The sequence below is a fragment of the Pavona decussata genome, unplaced genomic scaffold, assembly GCF_977016875.1.
Source record: "Pavona decussata unplaced genomic scaffold, jaPavDecu1.1 SCAFFOLD_69, whole genome shotgun sequence".
NCBI classification, from domain to species: domain Eukaryota; kingdom Metazoa; phylum Cnidaria; class Anthozoa; order Scleractinia; family Agariciidae; genus Pavona; species Pavona decussata.
The window spans coordinates 492,501-511,828 of NW_028145488.1; the positions used below are offsets into that span (position 1 = coordinate 492,501).

The window sequence follows — 19,328 nt, forward strand, 5'->3', positions numbered from 1 at the left end:
TTATTACCAAGCACACACACTAAATTCAAAAGTCAATATTTGTGGCTCACTTGGCAAAGTTGAAGAGCAAAGCGCTGCTTACATCACCCCTCAACTTTTCACCATTTAGAAGAGATTGAACAAGAAAAATCTGTTGTTGAGAGTATGATAGTAACATTTTAACTTAAGCAAAACAGAAAATTAGATCACCAGAACCTCCAGTTTGTTGACTCCCAGTATGTAGTTGCTGTAAAGGGAGGAAATTCTACAGTGTACATAAATGAAAAAATAGGGAAGGTAACGATAAAGTGGAATGGAGGAAGTCTTACTACCTCTCTCGAGTGTCAATTTCTACAGGAGCAGGTCTAGCCTTGTGAACTATGTGTCAGATCTAACTAGTACTGATCCTCTCCGGGGTCAGCTAGTCGTTGGTTGCAGTATTTTCGTTTTTCGCTGCAGAATTTGCATCCATGATCCCTCTTGATGACCAAACTTCAGGTAAAAAAGCAACCGAAACCTTCATGTGATGTTTGGACGTCGAATAGCCAAATTGTTTCCGAATCCGCACAGACGCGCTTTCACATAAAATCGCCGCCATGTTTGTTTATCAAAAAATCAGTACTTAGTCTCGCTCGGCCAAATTTCTTAACTGGGGCGATCATACAAACTCGGTTCCAGGCCTCGCTGCTAGCCCCCCCTGCACCTGACAATACCTGTTACGTTTACTATTTTTGCTTATAATCCATCAAATATTTTCGCTCGCGCGCGATTGGTCCAAACGCCTCACGTGACCGAATATACCCCAGCTAAAACTGGGGAATATCCGAGGATATTCCCCAAGTGATATTCCCCAATTTCAAAAACTTCAAGGCGCGTTTTGTTTTCCACTTAAATTAATGTCAAGATGGGGGAACGGTTTGCTTTTGTGACAGAAAGAGAGATAAACCTGCTGGTCGATAAACCAGTACCAGAAAACAACATTACGCTCTGAACGTCTTTGACGGTAACCTGTTCGCAAACGTAATGTTGAAATACTCAAGTTCGTATTTGCGACATTTTCTCTTGGTTTGAACCCTGTTTAACAGTCCTTGAATTAAAAATGTGGTAAAACTGAAAAATATGAAAGGTGAAAAGTTTTAGCCTATCTCATTTAAGAGTATTTATGGTTTTCTTTCAGTCTGGCGAAATGAGAAAGCCATCAACAAGCTATTAAACGAGTTTAATTAATAAGCTCAAAGCTCGCTCACACGACGGCAAATATTACAGTTGTAATTCAATGAGAGCAATTCGTGCTGGCCTGGATACAAGGAATTTAAATAACAAAAACATAAATTTCAGTACCATTACTGACAGAGTTCAAGCCGGTAAATGATGCTATCAATGCTCACCTGGTCGAGATCGCTCGCGAAAATAAAATCTCGACCACGAAACAAAAACCAGCCATGATACCCCGAGATGTCGAAATTCTCTACGAAGAGAAGCAGCTTGTCCTACTCTCGAGCAACAAGTTTAATCCTCAGTGATTGTAAACGACTTTGTTACTGGCTCCATTCAATGTCAAGTTAGCAAAGAAAGCGCTTTTGGCTAGCAAATTCCACAATTGTATTTTTGATATAAAGTGAGATAAAGGAAGAGAACGACAAAGCGCCGGCTGTTTCGTTGACGGCAGTTTACACTTTTTACGGAATGCGATACTTTACAGTTTTTCGCTTTCAGAGATCTTTAGCTTGTTCTCAAGAGGTATTTAGATTCCCTGTAACCTTATCCGCCACTTGTATCTTGCTTTTGTCTTTCACGGAATTAAACAAGTTTACTTTCCTTTCATATATTTTACCTTTTCCCCAAACAAACGCTTTCGACCTGAAGCAAAATCTGACGTGGAGATTTTGGAAGCCAACTGACAAACTTTGACGTGATTGACATATGACAGAATGGCAGATCCTGCCGATTCCCGCGAGATTCCCGCATGTTGCGAAAAATATTTGAAGGATAATAAACACAATAGCCTCCATTTGACATTGGACTTTGTCTGCCCCTCGAAGCTCACAGTTTTTCTCGAGCTTCGCTCTCGGAAAACTGTTCGCTTCTCGGAACAGATAATGTCCGCGGACAAATATCTGAGCATATTTTCGCGCCAAATGGAGGCTATTGTTTATTTATACTCTAACCGCTGCACCACGGAGAGACTAGGGGAAACCTTTGTAGAGATATCTAATTTTATGGCTTTATCTCCTTAATATCATGATCTCATCATTTTAGCTTGGAGAATAAATTTAAAGAACAAAGAGACCTTTTATTCCTGAAGATCCAGTCTACAATACACTTTGGTATACTTGCCAGCAGCCCATATCCACTTTGCCGTCTGTGCAATACCAGAGATAACCTTCCATGGTTCATCACCATGTTTTCCAACCACCACTGCATGAGGCCAATGCCCGTCATCAAAATCCGGGGAATTCCATCCGGGATATAGGTCACTGCTGCATTTCCAGCTTTCATTGGTTACTAGTCCGTTGCTAAAGGAGCCGAGTATACCATACTGAAATCCAGAGTCTTGCCCCAGTACTGAAATAACTCGAGTATCTCCTGGAATGAGGTAGGTACTGCTGACTGTCCAATCACCGTCGACTCCGAGACTTTTTCCATCGGCAAACATCTCCATAGAGTTGTCACATGTGAAAGTTGCTGTGAAGTCTATGGGTGGCAAAATGAATTGATGTGTGCATTGAATTTCCCACTAAAATGAACATTGGGGAGATATTTCCTCCCTCAGACAATTGCACAATTTTAATACTCACTACATCATTTCAATTAAAGCCACTTGTATACGGGAAAATCTGTATTTGACATGTTTCAGGGGCACCCAACGGTTCATTTCGGTCAAAATGTCGTAACACTTGGAAACTAGTTCATTTCGTTTTTGGAGCAGCAAAGATGTCGTTAAAAATGCGAAAAAAAGGTCAGCTAGCATTTTCGTAAAACCAACAACAGCTTGTAATTTGGGGAATTAAATTCCATTCCTTTGACACTTTCTGCAAATTGTATTTTCAGCTTAAGGTTCCTAACAAATGAAACTGAATTAGCTTGCATAAATATGTCCTCATAAGGCGACGAAACGATCTTGGAACACAGGAGACAACATTGAAGAGCCGCCCTCTGTAAATATCGACTATCGTCGTTTGGACGAGAAAAAATGAAATCCCTCAAACTTTCTCAGAAGAATGGTCTATATAAGTGATTCACATAAATATAACTTTCAGCTCAGTTCGATTCGTATTTTAGCTGTAGTGCGACCATCGTGGTTTTACCGCTCTGAGAGGGCTTTCAGCGGCCATTTTAGGCCACACTTTTAAGAATTTGCCTTACAAAGAAAAGGTTACAAATCCGAACAAAATCTCATTATTCGAGACAAGCAAATGTTTTATGTTGTGTTGACAAGCTTTTTTGGGAATTTATTCGAAATCTGATTTTTTTTACAATTTTTTTAATTTCTTTCCTATTGAACTACTCTTCAAGTGCTCAAAAAATGGCCGAGTTTGAAGGAAAATATCGCTAAAGATACATTTGTTGGCATCCTAAAAAAGTATCCCGGTTAAAGAGCAATGTCTCGTCTGTAAGAATATGCAATAAAATTTTTGGGCAGTTAAATAGAGAAAATTATAGAAGAAGAAGTTTTAATTGTACTTTTGTCAACAAACATCGCCTTCGTAATTAGCATAACAACATGAAAATAACGATTTACGAAGAAAATAATGATAAATTCCACTTACCTCGTGAAATATCGAGAACTGGATATTTCAAAATATATCAATTTATAGTTTCAGCCGGATACAGCCGCATTTTCGATGATTTGTTGTGCGAAATCACTGTAATACACCGCAGCCGTTAAACTGAGTTGAATTCTTCAAAGTCCGTCAATCGGCCGAAAAAATTGCCTTCCGCCCCATAAGCTGCCGTGTGCAAGGGTCAAACATTTCTTTGTTATCCTAATGACCAAAAATTATATAATCTAGCAACCATTTAAATCCTACTTTGAACTGTAGATTCTCGTCAAGAATATCGTTTATGTTTTGTTGACCTTCCGCCGTGATTAAACAATGAGATTGCGTTACAGAAACGCGCGCCCATCCAGACAGGTTGGGGTGGGGGTGGGTTAGGAAACAAAAATGGAACAGCTCCTAAATTAAAAAAAGGGGGCCATTCAAGATTATTGTCAAAACTATTTTATACATTTCGGGTACTAAATAGGAAACTGCTGTCCCAGAATAATGTGAAATATGATAAGCCCTTGTGCTGTATTTTTTGCGATATATTCAAAGCAGGATTTAAATTGCTAAAATAATTTTTGGTCATTAGGATAACAAAGAAATATTTGACCCTTGCACACGGCAGCTTATGGGGCGGAAGGCAATTTTTTTCGGCCGATGGTTGTCCTGACGGACTTTGAAGAATTCAACTCAGTTTAACGGCTGCGGTGTATTATAGTGATTTCACACAACAAATCATCGAAAATGCGGCTGCATCCGACTGAAACTATAAATTGATATATTTTGAAATATCCAGTTCTCGATATTTCACGAGGCATCGGCCATCGGGAAACACCTAAAGAAAAATCACCAAGTCGACACAATTGGCGACCTGACAAGTAACTTCACAATCTTAAAGAAATGTCAGGGAAAGCTTGATTGTTTAATATTCGAAATGCTTTGGATCAGAAAGAAGAGACCGAGTCTAAACTCCATTCGTGCAAAACTATTTGTCTAACGGACAAAACTCCCATTTTATGACACCTTCTGAATGAACACCGGACAGTTACTTTTAGTTTTAATTTAATTTATTCTATTTCACACCTTTACTCTACGTATAAATTATCTTTTCTGTTGCATTCTTTACTTGAAAATGGTGCCAGGATGACACCGAAACGTCGTTCCGTTTTTCGCTCATTTTTATAGTTAATTGTATTTCTAAATTTAATCTTATAAAGTGGAATTTATCATTATTTTCTTAGTAAATCGTTATTTTCATGTTGTTATGCTAATTACGAAGGCGGTGTTTGTTGACAAAAGTACAGTTAAAACCTCTTCTTCTATAAAAATTTTATTGCATATTCTTACAGACGAGACATTGCTCTTTAACCGGGATGCTTTTTTAGGATGCCAACTAATGTATCTTTAGCGATATTTTCCTTTAAACTCGGCCATATTTTGGGCACTTGAAGAGTAGTTCAATAGGAAAGAAATTAAAAAAATTGTAAAAAAAATCAGATTTCGAATAAATTCCCAAAAAAGCTTGTCAACACAACATAAAACATTTGCTTGTCTCGAATAATGAGATTTTGTTCGGATTTGTAACCTTTTCTTTGTAAGGCAAATTCTTAAAAGTGTGGCCTAAAATGGCCGCTGAAAGCCCTCTCAGAGCGGTAAAACCACGATGGTCGCACTACAGCTAAAATACGAATCGAACTGAGCTGAGTTATATTTATGTGAATCACTTATATAGACCATTCTTCTGAGAAAGTTTGAGGGATTTCATTTTTTCTCGTCCAAACGACGATAGTCGATATTTACAGATGGCGACTCTTAAAGGGGTAGTGCCACCTATATCAAGTGCCACTTTGAATTACCATAAAACATATCTGTATGGTTGTAAACTGGCGTAAAAATAAGTGTTCAGCGTGGTTAACAAAAACTCTACTACTGCACAAAAACTAGTATTGTTCATCTTTGGCTGCCGATGGCTAGGAGGAAATGGATTGCAACTTGAACAAATCGGTCAACATTTTAAAATTTCTTCTAAGTAGTTTGGAAAAGTAGCTAAAAGCCGATTGTATTTTATTGTTTCTCGGAGAAATCATTTCATATTTTCTTCCCGGTGCTTTAAGAGCAATTTCATGTTAGAAAATAGGGGGTTTTTTTTGTCTATATTTGAGTAGTTTTGAACAACACATAGCAAAATCTCCGTGAAGGTTCCCCTTTAACTATTTTTGCTTTAATGTTTTTGTTGGGTGTCTCTCATGTTGTATACTCTCCTGAGTGTGACGAATTTTTTTCCCTCGTAAATCATTACGGAGAGCTGCTCTTAAGTAACATAACATAACATAACGTAACGTAACGTAATGTAACATACATAACATAACGTAACATAACATGACATAAACACTTTATTAACGTGTGTTGTCGTTCTAGCTATTGTTAGCTAATTGGGAACACATATAGGTGTACTTAAAAATTATAAATTACTAATTCTAAAACGTACAAATCATAATCATAATCTAAAACTAGCATTACTTAAATTTACAGCCTAAAATATCCTCATAATACTCTTAACTTAACTTGAGCATAAATAACAAGTACTACTACATCCGTCCATAACATCTCCCAGGTTCTTCCTCCATACCATTTTCTTAAACGTTTCTAACGTAATACAACTCCTCTCAATTCTTGTTTATTTCGACTATAAAAGCGGTCTTAGAAATCTAACTATGGAGTTAACATCCGATCAAGGAAAATTGTCATCAAACTTTTCAAGCCTTGAGACAAGTTAAATTTTGTCGAATTTCTGAATTTCGAAGAGATTGAACTCTTTTCCTCTCTTTGTAACAACAGAAAACAAAAGAAAGGGTTGGGGAACTGTATAAGTATCTCTCTATGGGTTAGTGCAAAACAGATAGTTACTTCAATTTCTGGCCGAAATATACGAGCATGGAACCAATGCAGCTTAAGGATTCACTGTCAACTTGCGAGAGTTGTCTAAAAATGGACTGTAGTCTGTTCGTGCACTGACGGGATGACCCCTTCAGCAAATGATACTGACATACGATACTCACTTTTTATAGGTTTTGACCATTTAGCAGAATTTCCTTCCCCTTTCATTACCTGCAATAGCAAACATTGGAAAATGTAAAATTACATCAATACCTTTTTCTGAGTGGTGTGTGCACAGGACAGGCAAAATTTAACCGACTAAACGGTTCCAACATTTGCTTCAACATGCGTTCAACACTTTGTTGAATCAAATGTTGGGGGCGTTTGAACAGGTCGTTCAATATTGTTGAAAGCTTGTTGAAAGTGTGTTGAATCAAATTTAAACTGGTTTAAACTTTCATTCAACATCGATTCAACATTTCCTTTGTTCTTGAAAACGTTCAATGGCGTTGAAACCGTTTGAATACTCCGTTCATCCAACGTTTGCCCAACATCCGTTCAACGTTTTTTGAACGAATGTTGGTCAAATGTTGAAACCGTTTGAAAGGGCTTAAATCTCGTACAAAGATCAAGAATAACGCTATTATGTTAACCTTACGCTCGCGTTTCCTTCGATTGTTATATTTGGTAACAAGTTTAGTAGTGAGAATTATTCATTATTCAGTAAGTGACACAGGCATGCTCGAGAAAAAAAATCCGAGTGCTCCTATCAGGAGTCGAACCTAAGATCTTCCGATTACTAGTTCGGATGCTCAACCACTGAGCTACAGGAGACTCGTGGGAGCTCAGGCCATTAAACTAGGTTTATTGGACAAACATCCTGCATACTGCTAGGATTGGAATATCACGTGTGGCATATGTGCAATGAATAAATGTGATGGAATATGTTAAGCTTGGTGAATAAATGAGAATGATTTAGAATGATTTATTATTAAGTAAGTGACACAGGCATACTCGAAAAACAAAAATCCGAGTGCTCCTATCAGGAGTCGAACCTAAGACCTTCCGATTACTTTATTTAATAATAGTAGATTAACCTAGAAATTATGAATTAAAACTATATCACTGTCGTGGACTGTATCACTGTCTCAGTCCGCTACGTAAGTTTAACTTAGGATGCCCAATTCTCTAAACACTGAGCTACTAGGAATAATTTTAACGAACGTAGCTTCATCCCTAACTTTCTACAAACTTTGGCTTTGTTGTAAGCGTTGGGCCATTCAGTGGTACAGTATATACTCCAGAAATGTTTTTTTTTTTTAAACAGAGTTGATGACTAAAGGTAATTTGGACACCGTAAAGAGATTAGACTTCACAGCTTTCTTCCGCCAGAAAGAGTCAAGTATGACCTGCTTTCTACAAGGCAAATAATTGTATCTATAAAGTACCGCTTCAAGAACTCCATTTTCATTGCTCAATTTATCGTAGAATAAAGTTAATTATAGGGGCTTTTTTGCTATTGTTGGATAGGTTGTTTGCAGGTTTTCTTTTATCAGTTTTGTTTGTAAATATCCTCTTAATTCAGCTCTTGAGTTGCTAGGTTTATTTTACTTAACATATCTGTCAATCTGTCCACAGGTGGCATACTTCTCGCATACTGCAAGGGTCATTAACATCTTAAGGCGACATGTACTGCAACGAAGGTTTTAAGTTCGTAAGGAACACAACCGGATGAATCCGAATAACTACCACGGCAACAAATCCCTTGAGACGTAAATAAGGCAGAGACTCTGCTAACCTAGCCCTTGAAGAGGCCTAGTCAAGTCAACATGTAATTTTCAATTAAAAATGCAGGTTTCTGTTTTCAGTAAAACCATCTGCTCTTTTTCTCTCGCCACAATTGTAGAAATTAACATAATAGAACGGTCTTTATTAGCTGTTTCCCGAGGCTTTTGTTATTTCTTTTGAGACTGTTTACACTTTGTTACGCCTTATGAGTCACAATATAACACACATTTTCACACAAAAATATTCATAGAAAGATAAAAATTGCCTCGTCATCCCTTACAATGTGAAAAATAATTTTTTCGCAGCCAGGCCAGATGAAGGGCACCCAACGCAAACATACAATGCAAATATCAAAAACACTGTTTCCTGTGTTCCCGATGGTTTTACTGCGTTTTTGTGTTTAGTAAAACCGTTCCATCTGTTCGTATTCCTAAGCTGAACAATTAAGTTGTAGAAAGCTTTTAGGGTAGAAATCTTAACCGTAATTGCCCCTGACGTTACCTAGCATTTTACACGTTATTTTTATCCCTCTGAAAACAAAATTAATTATTTTTCCAGTAATAGAAACATTTGAGGGAATATTATGCCAAACAAAACTTCCAGTTTTTCAGCACAATTTAGTGCGAATTTCCTTTTCCGGTTGTGGCCTTCAGAGCAGAATTTTCTCTGAAGCGAACCCTAGGGTGCCCGCAGCAGATGACAAATTTTGCATAGCTTTTGCCTGAAAACCAAAACAAGTAATAAAACGTACGATTGCTATAGCCTATAACTAAGCGAAAAATTGAAGATACACCCGAAACGCCATTGGAAAAAGGTTCATTACAAGAGAAATAGCGCCAATTTATATAGAGACCCATAGCTTCGTCTCCATGAAGATGTGTTTGGAAGGTCTTGTATAATCACCCCAAATATTTGGATTTAATTATGAGATGTAAAACTGGGGTAATATTTCGTTGCTCGAGTGATACTTCCAACTAAGGTTATCTGGGAAAAACAATCTCTCTTTTACTTTGAGAAATAAAAATGAAGTATTGGTAAACAAAAAAAAATCGACAAGCGAGCAAAAACCTCGCAATATCTAGGGTTAAAAGCCTGTTCCTAAATTTGCTTTTCTAGTGTAATATTCATCTTAAGCACCGAGCAGATTAGATTGTGTTAATTTGTGTAAACATCACTTGATAAGCCCTCCTCTTCCAGCATAAAAGAGAAAATGGAAAACAATATCATATTCGATTTTTGCTTAAATATTTGTGTTCATCTCCCCCAAGTGTGAAGGAGATTTTTCAGCTGAATAATGGAATATACGGCAATAATAACCATTTTTATAATAATGCCTATGTTTCACCTGTGATGTCCGGAGTACGTGGTGAATCCATCCATTGGCTTGAATTAGATTATCATCCGCCCCACACCGGTCATAAAATCCAAAGACGTTCAGCTCACAGACCTTCTCTGGAGGGAAGTAGTTGTAAGAGACGCATATGTTGTGTTTGTGGCACTCTTCGATACATTGAAGCCAGTCAATGGACACAACAGTCTTAAACACATGACCTGCGAGTAAGCTGTTATGAACGGTATAACCATCCGAAGACCAAAGGATGGTGATCACGATGGATATTATGGCCAGCGAGAGACACAAGCGAATCATTGTATAGTACAGTGAAAAGTTTAAGATGAAGACACGAACACTTAAACTGAACTTCGTGCAAGATGAGTCAACGCGCTTTGGCTGGTGTAAGTGTAAGCGGCTTGAAATCACTTGAGTGGCTTAATTATTAGGTCACTCGGTTTGTCTCTTCTGGAAAGCTGCCAAGAGCTTATGTGTGTTCAGGGTGACAAGAATCAGTATCACCGAGATTCTGTGATGGACAGTACACAAAGCACTTTTAAGTATACTTTGTCGAGACTTCAGACGGCTTAAATACATGCGATGGACAAACTTTTATTGCTATTATTGTTTTTATTATTAACAATGTACATTGGTTCAAACTTTTCTTGCTTCAATTATCTTTCTTAAAGTTTGGGGGGATGGGTGGGGGGCATCTTCAGCAAACGTTCCTTTATGAAAGACTTGTGGAGAAAATTTGTTTTTAACGCTGTTATATTTTCCCGCTGTCGCTCCATATAAAATTGAGGGTTGGTAATATATCAGGCAAAACTACAACAACCTCAAGCATTAGTTTACAGCCTGCCGTGTAGTTTTTTTTCCCCAGAACTGCCACTTTATTCAAATCATGAGTGTACTCCTGTCTACCAGACGGCGTGCGTCACGAAATTCGACCAATCAATTGAATCTATAGCAACCAAGTACAGGCTCTTTTCAACGGGTTTTTTTTATTCAGTTAGGCCCCGTTTATATGGAGAAAAGTTGTCCCGGGTATAAGGGTCACTCGCCTACCCGAGCTACCCTGGGCGAGCCAACTTTTCCTACATTTCCTTACAAAACTTGGCGAACCGCTTACAAGAGAAACAAAAAGTTGGCTCGGCTGGAAGGGTGACCCGCCTAGCCGGGTCACTCTTTTTCGATGGTAGGGCCGGGCCAACTTTTCTCCATATAAACACTTAAGCTAGCCCAGCCGGGTCAACTCCGTCAAGGTGAGACAATCAGAGCATGCGCGAGCGCTGTTGGCCCGGGCAAAGGGGTCAACTCTTTTCTCATATAAACGTTCGCTGAAGTTGACTCGGCTTGGAGGGTGACCCTCTTTCCGGGGACAACCTTTTCTCCATATAAACGGGGCCTTAGCATGGGTTAAAAATCTTTGTGTAATGAGATACCTTAGTAACTGACAGTTCAACTAACGTCTTCCTGTTGCAAATAGATACAAAAGAGGGAGCCTTATATATCACAGTACACAGTCAACTCTCTCGTAGGCGACCACCCTTAGTGCACGACAAGTGGTCGCGTACGGGAGGTGGTCGCTTACGGGAAAAATCAACAAACTAAGCCAAACACTGGATTGATTAATTCAGTAATTACATAAAAATATTACCTTAGCAGCTAAAATTAGGCAAATAGAAACTAATTTATTTGATTTTTTCACATCTATTCAGTCTTCTGATGAAACTTTGTATAACATGGTTCATGGTTCATTTTGGAACAAATCACTGTAACAATTCCCGTTTACCTACAGATCTCAGTTATAGTCATCTTCTCTGTCTGTAAACTGTCGTTATCTTTCAGCAGTCCGGGGAAGCGTCATCAAAGCTGAACTTTTGTCACTTCTGAGTAATGATTTACAAGCAATCATACGTGATTTTGTTGGGTGGTCGCTTACCGGAAACAGAAATCAAAAGAATTTGTGTAATTTCTGGCCAAAAAAAGTGATCGCAGTCCCTTAAGAACGTTTACGAGAGAGCTCTTGAAACAGTATTTAGCTGAGAAACAAAACGGTTGTTTACGAGGTGGTCCCTTACGGGAGGTGGACGCTTACGAGAAGTTGTTACTATGAGAGAGTTGACTGTATTTTTGAAATTTGAACGGCGTTTTGAAATTTACATGTCCGTTTTGAACATCGCCAACGAGATTTCAGAGTTCCTGTACAAATTTTCTTAGTTAATTGACAGTAAAAAGCTATGAATGTTTCTTTACATTACAGCAATAAGTATTTCAAGAATAACAATTGTTTTTCAAGTTTTTTGAAAATGTTTTTTGTTCTCAGTTAATGCGTCTTTTTCGGAAAGATTTCCAGAGAAATGTTCAACTTTCTATTCAAATGCCTGACATTACAAAGAGGAACTCGAATGTTCCTTTCAGTCTCGGAAATACTATTGGCGCGTGACGCGGATTGACTGTAAACAGTAGGGACCTTCACGTCTAAACATGAAACCGGTTACGTTTACTGAACTCTCCCTCTTTCCTGTTAGCTACCAGTAGAAAAGGAGACGCAAGGAACAACTTGGGTAGAACAAGTATATAAGGGGTACGGCAAACTAAGCGAATAAGAATTCAAAAATTCCACTCGGACGCGGACGCGGACGGCACAGCGGACGCGTTTCCGTTCGAGGTAACAGGGCAGTGAAAACAGCAAACGAGATCTAACTTAGAAAACGGAATTAACAAAACGAAAAAACATAAAAAAGGAAACTACATAAATAACTAAGCTACAAACAACACTAAGCTAACGCAAAGTGGCCCTAAGACACAGTTCAGACAGTGTGCCTGTTTCGCAATGGGCATTTTCGTGATGACGTTGTTTGACGACAACTACCAGAATTCATTCCATTTGAACTTTTGTTATCCAAGTAAAAACTAAAATAACAGTTGCGCTAATTCGTAAAAGGACACAAAAACTGAAGGGTTCTGGCTCTTGTGGTCAAATGACACCACAATGAACGCGAAACTGTCCTATTAAGGTTGACTGTAGTACGACAGTGCTTTAATCTGCTACAGTTTGTACCGCAAAATGTGGCTAACGTGGGTTCTCCTTCAATGTTTGGAAACTCTGGAACTGAAGTCAAACGTAACATTATCTACCTTTCAAAATTGACTTTTTAATATGCATGGTTTTACATCTGATTTTATCATCTCATTATTATTAAATTTTTTAACCTACCTTTGATTGTTCTACACTCGTTGAGATTTTTTAATAACACATTTTGAACCGTTTTAATAGTTCTCTATTGTTCTTGCATATTTTGAAACTTCTCAAACTCCTTAATAATTCATTAAGAGAAACTAAAGGCAATCACTACCGTGAAGTAGGCTTGGAAATGTAATCTTCAAGAATTATTAATCGTTTTTAGAAGCTATATGAACACTCCAGGGAGTGTTTAATCCAATTCCCAATCACTTCCAAGTTGCGCAATGAAATAAATGTGATGGTATTATTTTTAAGCCTGCTGAATAAATAAGAATGATGTATTTATTCAGTGGTTAAACAGAAATACTCGGAAAAAGGAAATCCGAGTGCTCCTATCACGAGTCGAACCGTAGATCTTCCGATTACTAGTTCGGATGCCTCCAAGTTGGTTCAAAAGAAAACTCGGCGCTCAACTCACTTTTCGGTGATTGGAAAACTAAATCTAAATATGTTATATTCGAAAAAAAGGATTTCTTCCTCATGTTCGAATTATTTTCCACGTAGCTGGCTGGCAATAATATGGATTATATCTTTAAGTTACAAAGAGCATAGGAAACTCTTTTTGAAAACAGTGGATAATAATTACCCCCTATTGCTCACTGACACTAAAGAGACATTTTGAGTTTCTTAGAGGAGACGAACTAATTACCACTAAGTCGAATGTTCTAACCACTGCGCTGCAGGTAGACTGCTGGAGAAGTTTGCGAGTCAAACTTGTCTCATGGATGCATTTTAAGAATAACCAAAAATCCACTTAACTAGAGTCTTTGGTAGCAGATATTTACTGAAGGTCCAGTCTGCAATAAACTTTGGAATAGTGAGAATTAGTCCATATCCACTTTGCCGCCTTTGAGATGCCAGGAATAATGCCATGATTTCCAACAGCTACTGCATGAGGCCAATGCCGATCACCATAATCCCGAGAATTCCATCCATTAGAAAAATTACCACTACATTTCCAGCTTTCATTAGTTACCAGTCCATTACTGAACGAGCCGAGTATTCCATATTGGCTGCTGGTGCTTTTTCCCCGCACTGAAATAACTCGAGTGCCTCCGGGTATGAGGAAGGTGCTGGCGACTTTACACCCACCGTTGTCTTGTCCGAGACTTTCCCCATCAGCAAACATCTCCATGGAGTTGCAACAGGTGAAATTTGCAATGACGTCTAGAAGGACAAAATTTTTTAAGTTTCTGCTGGGTAAATTATTATGAAAACTTGTTCTTTCTTAACGCACGAACTATTATAAATTGCTTTTAAAAAATTTTTTGGGGTGAAAACTGATGGTGTGCGTAATAAAAGCAATATCCCATTTTACAGTTGTAGGCTTAGTGACCTGGTCTTTTAGTGGAAACAATACAAATCTCACTGCCTTTCATATGAAAATCACGTCATTCTTATGCCAACTAGTTGTATTACATTTGAAAAGCACTGGCAAATGTCATCCACGATATTGTTATAAAATAAATTCTTACAAAAAAAGAGTGTATATCTTGCCAACAGGCCATACCTTCTTTGTTAATTCTTGATACTGTGAAAATTCATTTCTCCAAAACTATTTAACATATTCTCACATTTTCAGAGAGTTCTTATAGACTGTAAGTTTGCCAAACTCTTTCAATTTATGGGGGCCGTTTATGCTAATTTAAGTAAATTTGAATACAAAGATTCTCCTCTTGACTTACTTTCTCGATGTTTTGATAATTCTGTAGTATTCCTTTTGACTTCGATTTCCTGTAATAAAAAGTGTCAAAACAGAAACAAAATTAAATCAATGCCAACTGTCGAGGAACCTTTAGCAGGCAAATAAAAGATGACAAGCAAATAATCATAATACAAAAATGAAACGGAACGGGTGACTCACATACCAAGGCTTCAAAAGGCCCTAGCTATTCCCTGAAACCACAACCGTTCCTCTGGTGTTAAAAGTAAACAGCACATATTTGATAGCTGTCCTCTCAACACGTAAAATGTGAGGGTTCAAATACAAATAGGATATTGAAAAAGAGACCAGAAAAATTGTCATTTCCATGACAACATGTTTGCAAACTTATGTTGCAATATTCGCACTCGCCAACTTGTACTTGCCCACGACTTTGAAAAGTTCGTTTGCCGTGTAAAGGGTCCCTTTGTAAAATGCTTTCGCTTTGTGATAAATACCCACGTTGATCCTTATGAACTAACTTAAATTTTCAGCAGCACAAGATTGATTACTGTGTGAAAATTTAAGCCAGTTTTGACAAAAGCAGAACTATCTCTCAAACTTAGGAAAATGCTTTCCAATGTTACCAAATAATCCCTGTGATGTTTATTCAGAGTTTTCTTCGTTTGTCTACTTTTGCTATAACTTGAATCTTTCTATAGGTAGCGAAAACTCTGAATAATTTTTCACCCGAGTTTCGTTCGGAAACCGTTCTGAACTCCTAGTAAAGAGACAGGAATGACGAGGCTGTCAGATGTCCGAGAAGGTCTTAGAACTTCGCAAAAATTAGATAATGGAAGGTTGAACTAATCATCTCAGTGTGCGCCAATTTTGTGGCAAAATAAAATAAAAGTAACATAGCCTCCCTTTCTCGTCAAGATGTCTGTTTAATATAATGGGGCGAAGACCTAGAACACACAATCTCTGAAAGTTAGATCTGCATTAAATTGAAGAAAAATCAAGCTTTTTACGTTAGATTCGTTTATCGACTGTGGGAAGAGGACCAGAAATTTCGTTTGACGTAAGAAATCAAATCGAGCGTTGGCGTCAGGTTTAAAGCTACATTCCATTCTCTTTTTAACAAGAACGTTATTCGAAGCTGCCAACAGCACCTTATATTCATTCCGATTGTGTAGAATATTTCTTCCTTTTTGGTACAGCGTGAAGTGTCCACAGCGCTGAAAATAGCCATTAGCTAAGTTTAAGGACACCTGTAAACTTAGCTTATTGGACTAGGGTAATCTTCAGAAAAAGTTCCCGTTGGCCTCCAGCCAACGCCGGTGTAATAATACTTCTGTTATGTTGAACAATTTTTTTACGAGCGTACGTTGGATACGAGATGATAGATAACAAAACTGAGCGCGTACCGCCGACTAGGCTATGATAACGTCATATCGGCCAACAAGTTCGATTGGAATAATTGTTTTATTAAAAACAATCAAGAAATATTGCAAGATCTTGCTGATTTCCCATTACAAGGACAACAAGAAGACAATTGAATGGTCGCTGTTTCTCGGACATGATATAATGGCTCATATGCCATGGCCGCTAAGCCAATCATATCCCCGACATTGCATCATACAATGATCCAGTTTTCAATAATTTTCATTATACTTCCGTGATATCGTGATGGCGGTACAAATTAGACGAAAACCGACCAGGAGCTTCATCTTTTATCGTTTTGTTACTCTCTGGATGGTTGGAAAACTCCGAAATTCATTCGTCGCGACAGCCAATCGCGCCTAAATTATTCAAAATGGCCGCTACTTACAGAAAGATCCCAATAACAACAAACGCAGTTAACCCTTATCGTGTTTTATTTATAATTGATATGAGGGCTTCCTGTGCGGCGGTCAGGTTTGTTTTTCATACGTTTCGCAAATACAAAAATAAATGACAAAGGAATGACAGGATAGCAATACCTTAAAATCTTACATTTTTCATATACATGAAGCAAGACCTCTTTGAACCTTAGACTTTGTCACGTTTCCGTGTTATCAGCAGATGTTTTGCAGTTAAACATGGAGGTTTCTTTTTTGTAAAAGCGTCTGTATTGTTTGCCTACACCTGCACCTTGTATTTGACAGCTTCGATTCCTGAATTTACACTTTCTTACGCGTCTTGAGTCAAAGTAATAAAAAGCGTCATTACAGGAAATATTCCTGCAAGAACAAAGATCATAATTCATTTGAAGCCTTACCACTGAATTAAAGATGAAAATTTTTGTATAAATAAATCCCGTTCTTCTTCTTCTTCTTATTTTTTTTTTTGCCCGCTTAATAGTTATGATAAGAGATTGCGTGATACTTCGTTAGTTTGCATAAATATCCCTTTAATCAGAAGCCGAAATCAACAGCAACAAAAGAGAAAATTGCATCGCATTTTGCTTGAATATTGTCGTTGGGTTTCTAACTCAACCATACCAAAAAGAGGTAATAAAAAGTAATAATAATCTTTATTTTGATGACTTTTTCATATAAAATATGGTTTTCAAAAAGGATCTCAAAAAAAAAAAATACACACAATTCGCAAAGACGTTAAAAATCTAAAATATGTAAAAATTATTAAAATGTACAAGATATTAACTGAAATTCATTCAAATTAAAAAGATTAATATTCAGAATCACGGATTGACTGATTGCCTAGCTAAGGGAGTCAAAATCCTTGATGGCATGATGTTTACATGAATTATTAGGTTTTACCTGAGCGTGGTGAATCCATCCATTGGCTGTGATAAGATTATCATCCGTCTCACATTGGTCATTAAAGGCAAAGTTGTTCAGTTCACAGATTTCTCCTGGAGGGAAATAGTTGTAGGAGATGCACATATCGTGTTTGTGGCACTCCTGGACACACTGAAGCCAGTCAATGGATACAATAGTCTTAAACACATGGCCTGTGAGTAAGCTGTTGAGAACAGTAAAACTGTCTGAAGACCGAAGACTGGCGATCACGATGAATATTACGGTCAACGAGAGACATAAGCGAGCCATTATGTAGTGCAGTGCAAATGAATAACGAGTTTCAGAAGATGAGATAAAAACGAACACCTTAAATGCGATTGCAGCGAGATGTGTTAGCTCAGTTGTGATGTCAAACAGTTTGTTTTTTATTGTCTGAAGATCTGCCTCTGCAGAAAAACGGTCAGTAACTTATTGGCACGTATCATGAAAATGTCAACTTCACCGCGCTCTAATGATGCACTGTGCATAAGGCAATTTCAATAAGGTTGCACACAGCTACCAATGTTGTCATTTAAAGTAAATATTAGCTTTTTAATTTGCTTTTTCGCAAGGTGATGGTGCATGTGACTATAAATACGCGTTATTTTTTCCCATCACCGCTCAATATAAAATTAAAGTCTCTATTATATACGGCAATATTTTCCAGGGTGCAGCTTTTTTTGGAGGAATGAATGCACTCCTGTCAACTGTGTGTACAACCCATTACAGTCCACGTGTACAGTTGGTTGGCTTGGAAATCTGTTTACCTCACTTATTAAAATTCCCGTTGCCGGTTTATTTAATTGGTCGGTCAAAATAACAAACCAAAATGTAAAAAATCGAAATTTACAAATGATTAACTTAAAAAGGAAACAGAGTAAAACCATGTCGACCCGAAAGGTCCGCGATATGAGAAGATATGAGTTCAACTTTGCAATAACAGGATAAGTATTTCTTTCTGAACGGATTTCGAGTGAAAATCGTTTATAAACTTTTGCGGGATTTTTACGCCTTTAACCAAATCTGGTGTATGTATTTGGCAGTTGAATAGTCGATACAGGTCACACTTTAAAAAAAAATTTATGGCGGCCATTTTGATCATCAACCAAATCTTCGAGTTTGGAAAGGAACTTCCTTCACTTAATTTACTCGTACAATTTTTCACAAGAATAAAACCTCAGGTGTTTATACTTTGGTAATTACCTACTACATGAGTCGCTTAATGGAATGGCCATCTCCCAAGCTGTAGACGGCAAATTTCCTTACAGTACCAAAAAGAGTTTTAAGTTACTTAATACTCCTGTTTCAGCTTAAGAAGGGCGCCTTTCATTGGTTAACGGAAACGCGTTCTTTCTTTCTAACGGAATGTCAAAGAGGCCGAGAATTCAGAGCTTTAAGAAATAAATGTGTCATTGTCCGCCTTCTTGGTTTTGTTCCCGTATGGCTGAAATAATTAACTGAAAATATCCCACTATAGTGTTATATCTCTTGGTCTCAACCTTTATTTTTACGTTTAACCAATGTTTTAGTAAATTACACTTTACCACAAGTAGCGAGAGCTAATCGAGGCGGGCAGTGAAACAGAAAAAGAAATATTCAATATACTGAAGAGACAACACACTAGAAAAAATGAAGTAGTACAATAAAAGAGATCGAAAGTTATTACATTTTATAAAATGAATACATATATCTAACAATTACTCCAAGAGCGCGCATTGGATATGATAGATAGCCAAAGAGGCGCGTAGCGCCGAGTTGGCTATAATCATCTCATATCCAACAAGCGCGAGTGGAATAATGGTTTTATCACTCGGCAAAAATAATCAAGAAATATTGCTAGATCTTGCTGACTTCGCTTTGCAAGAAAAACCAGAAGAAAATTTAATGGTCGCTACTTCTCGGGCATGGTATA

General features: G+C 37.7%; 2 protein-coding genes across 2 annotated transcripts; both read right to left on the reverse strand.

Moving 5' to 3' along the window:
- Positions 1 to 1,006: 1,006 nt before the first annotated feature.
- Positions 1,007 to 10,293, reverse strand: LOC146477649 (uncharacterized). The gene is made up of 3 exons (XM_085113135.1): positions 9,757 to 10,293; positions 6,806 to 6,854; positions 1,007 to 2,673 (listed from the first exon to the last, which is right to left on the reverse strand). Exons 1-3 carry the CDS (start codon positions 10,057 to 10,059, stop codon positions 2,273 to 2,275), a joined length of 753 nt encoding a protein of 250 aa, XP_084969261.1. The 5' UTR covers positions 10,060 to 10,293; the 3' UTR covers positions 1,007 to 2,272.
- Positions 10,294 to 12,877: 2,584 nt separating this feature from the next.
- On the reverse strand, positions 12,878 to 17,749 carry LOC146477650 (uncharacterized). Its single transcript, XM_085113017.1, has 3 exons — positions 17,396 to 17,749; positions 14,677 to 14,725; positions 12,878 to 14,158 (listed from the first exon to the last, which is right to left on the reverse strand). The coding sequence occupies exons 1-3, from the start codon at positions 17,684 to 17,686 to the stop codon at positions 13,773 to 13,775; spliced, it is 726 nt and encodes a 241-aa protein (XP_084969143.1). The 5' UTR covers positions 17,687 to 17,749; the 3' UTR covers positions 12,878 to 13,772.
- Positions 17,750 to 19,328: the final 1,579 nt, after the last annotated feature.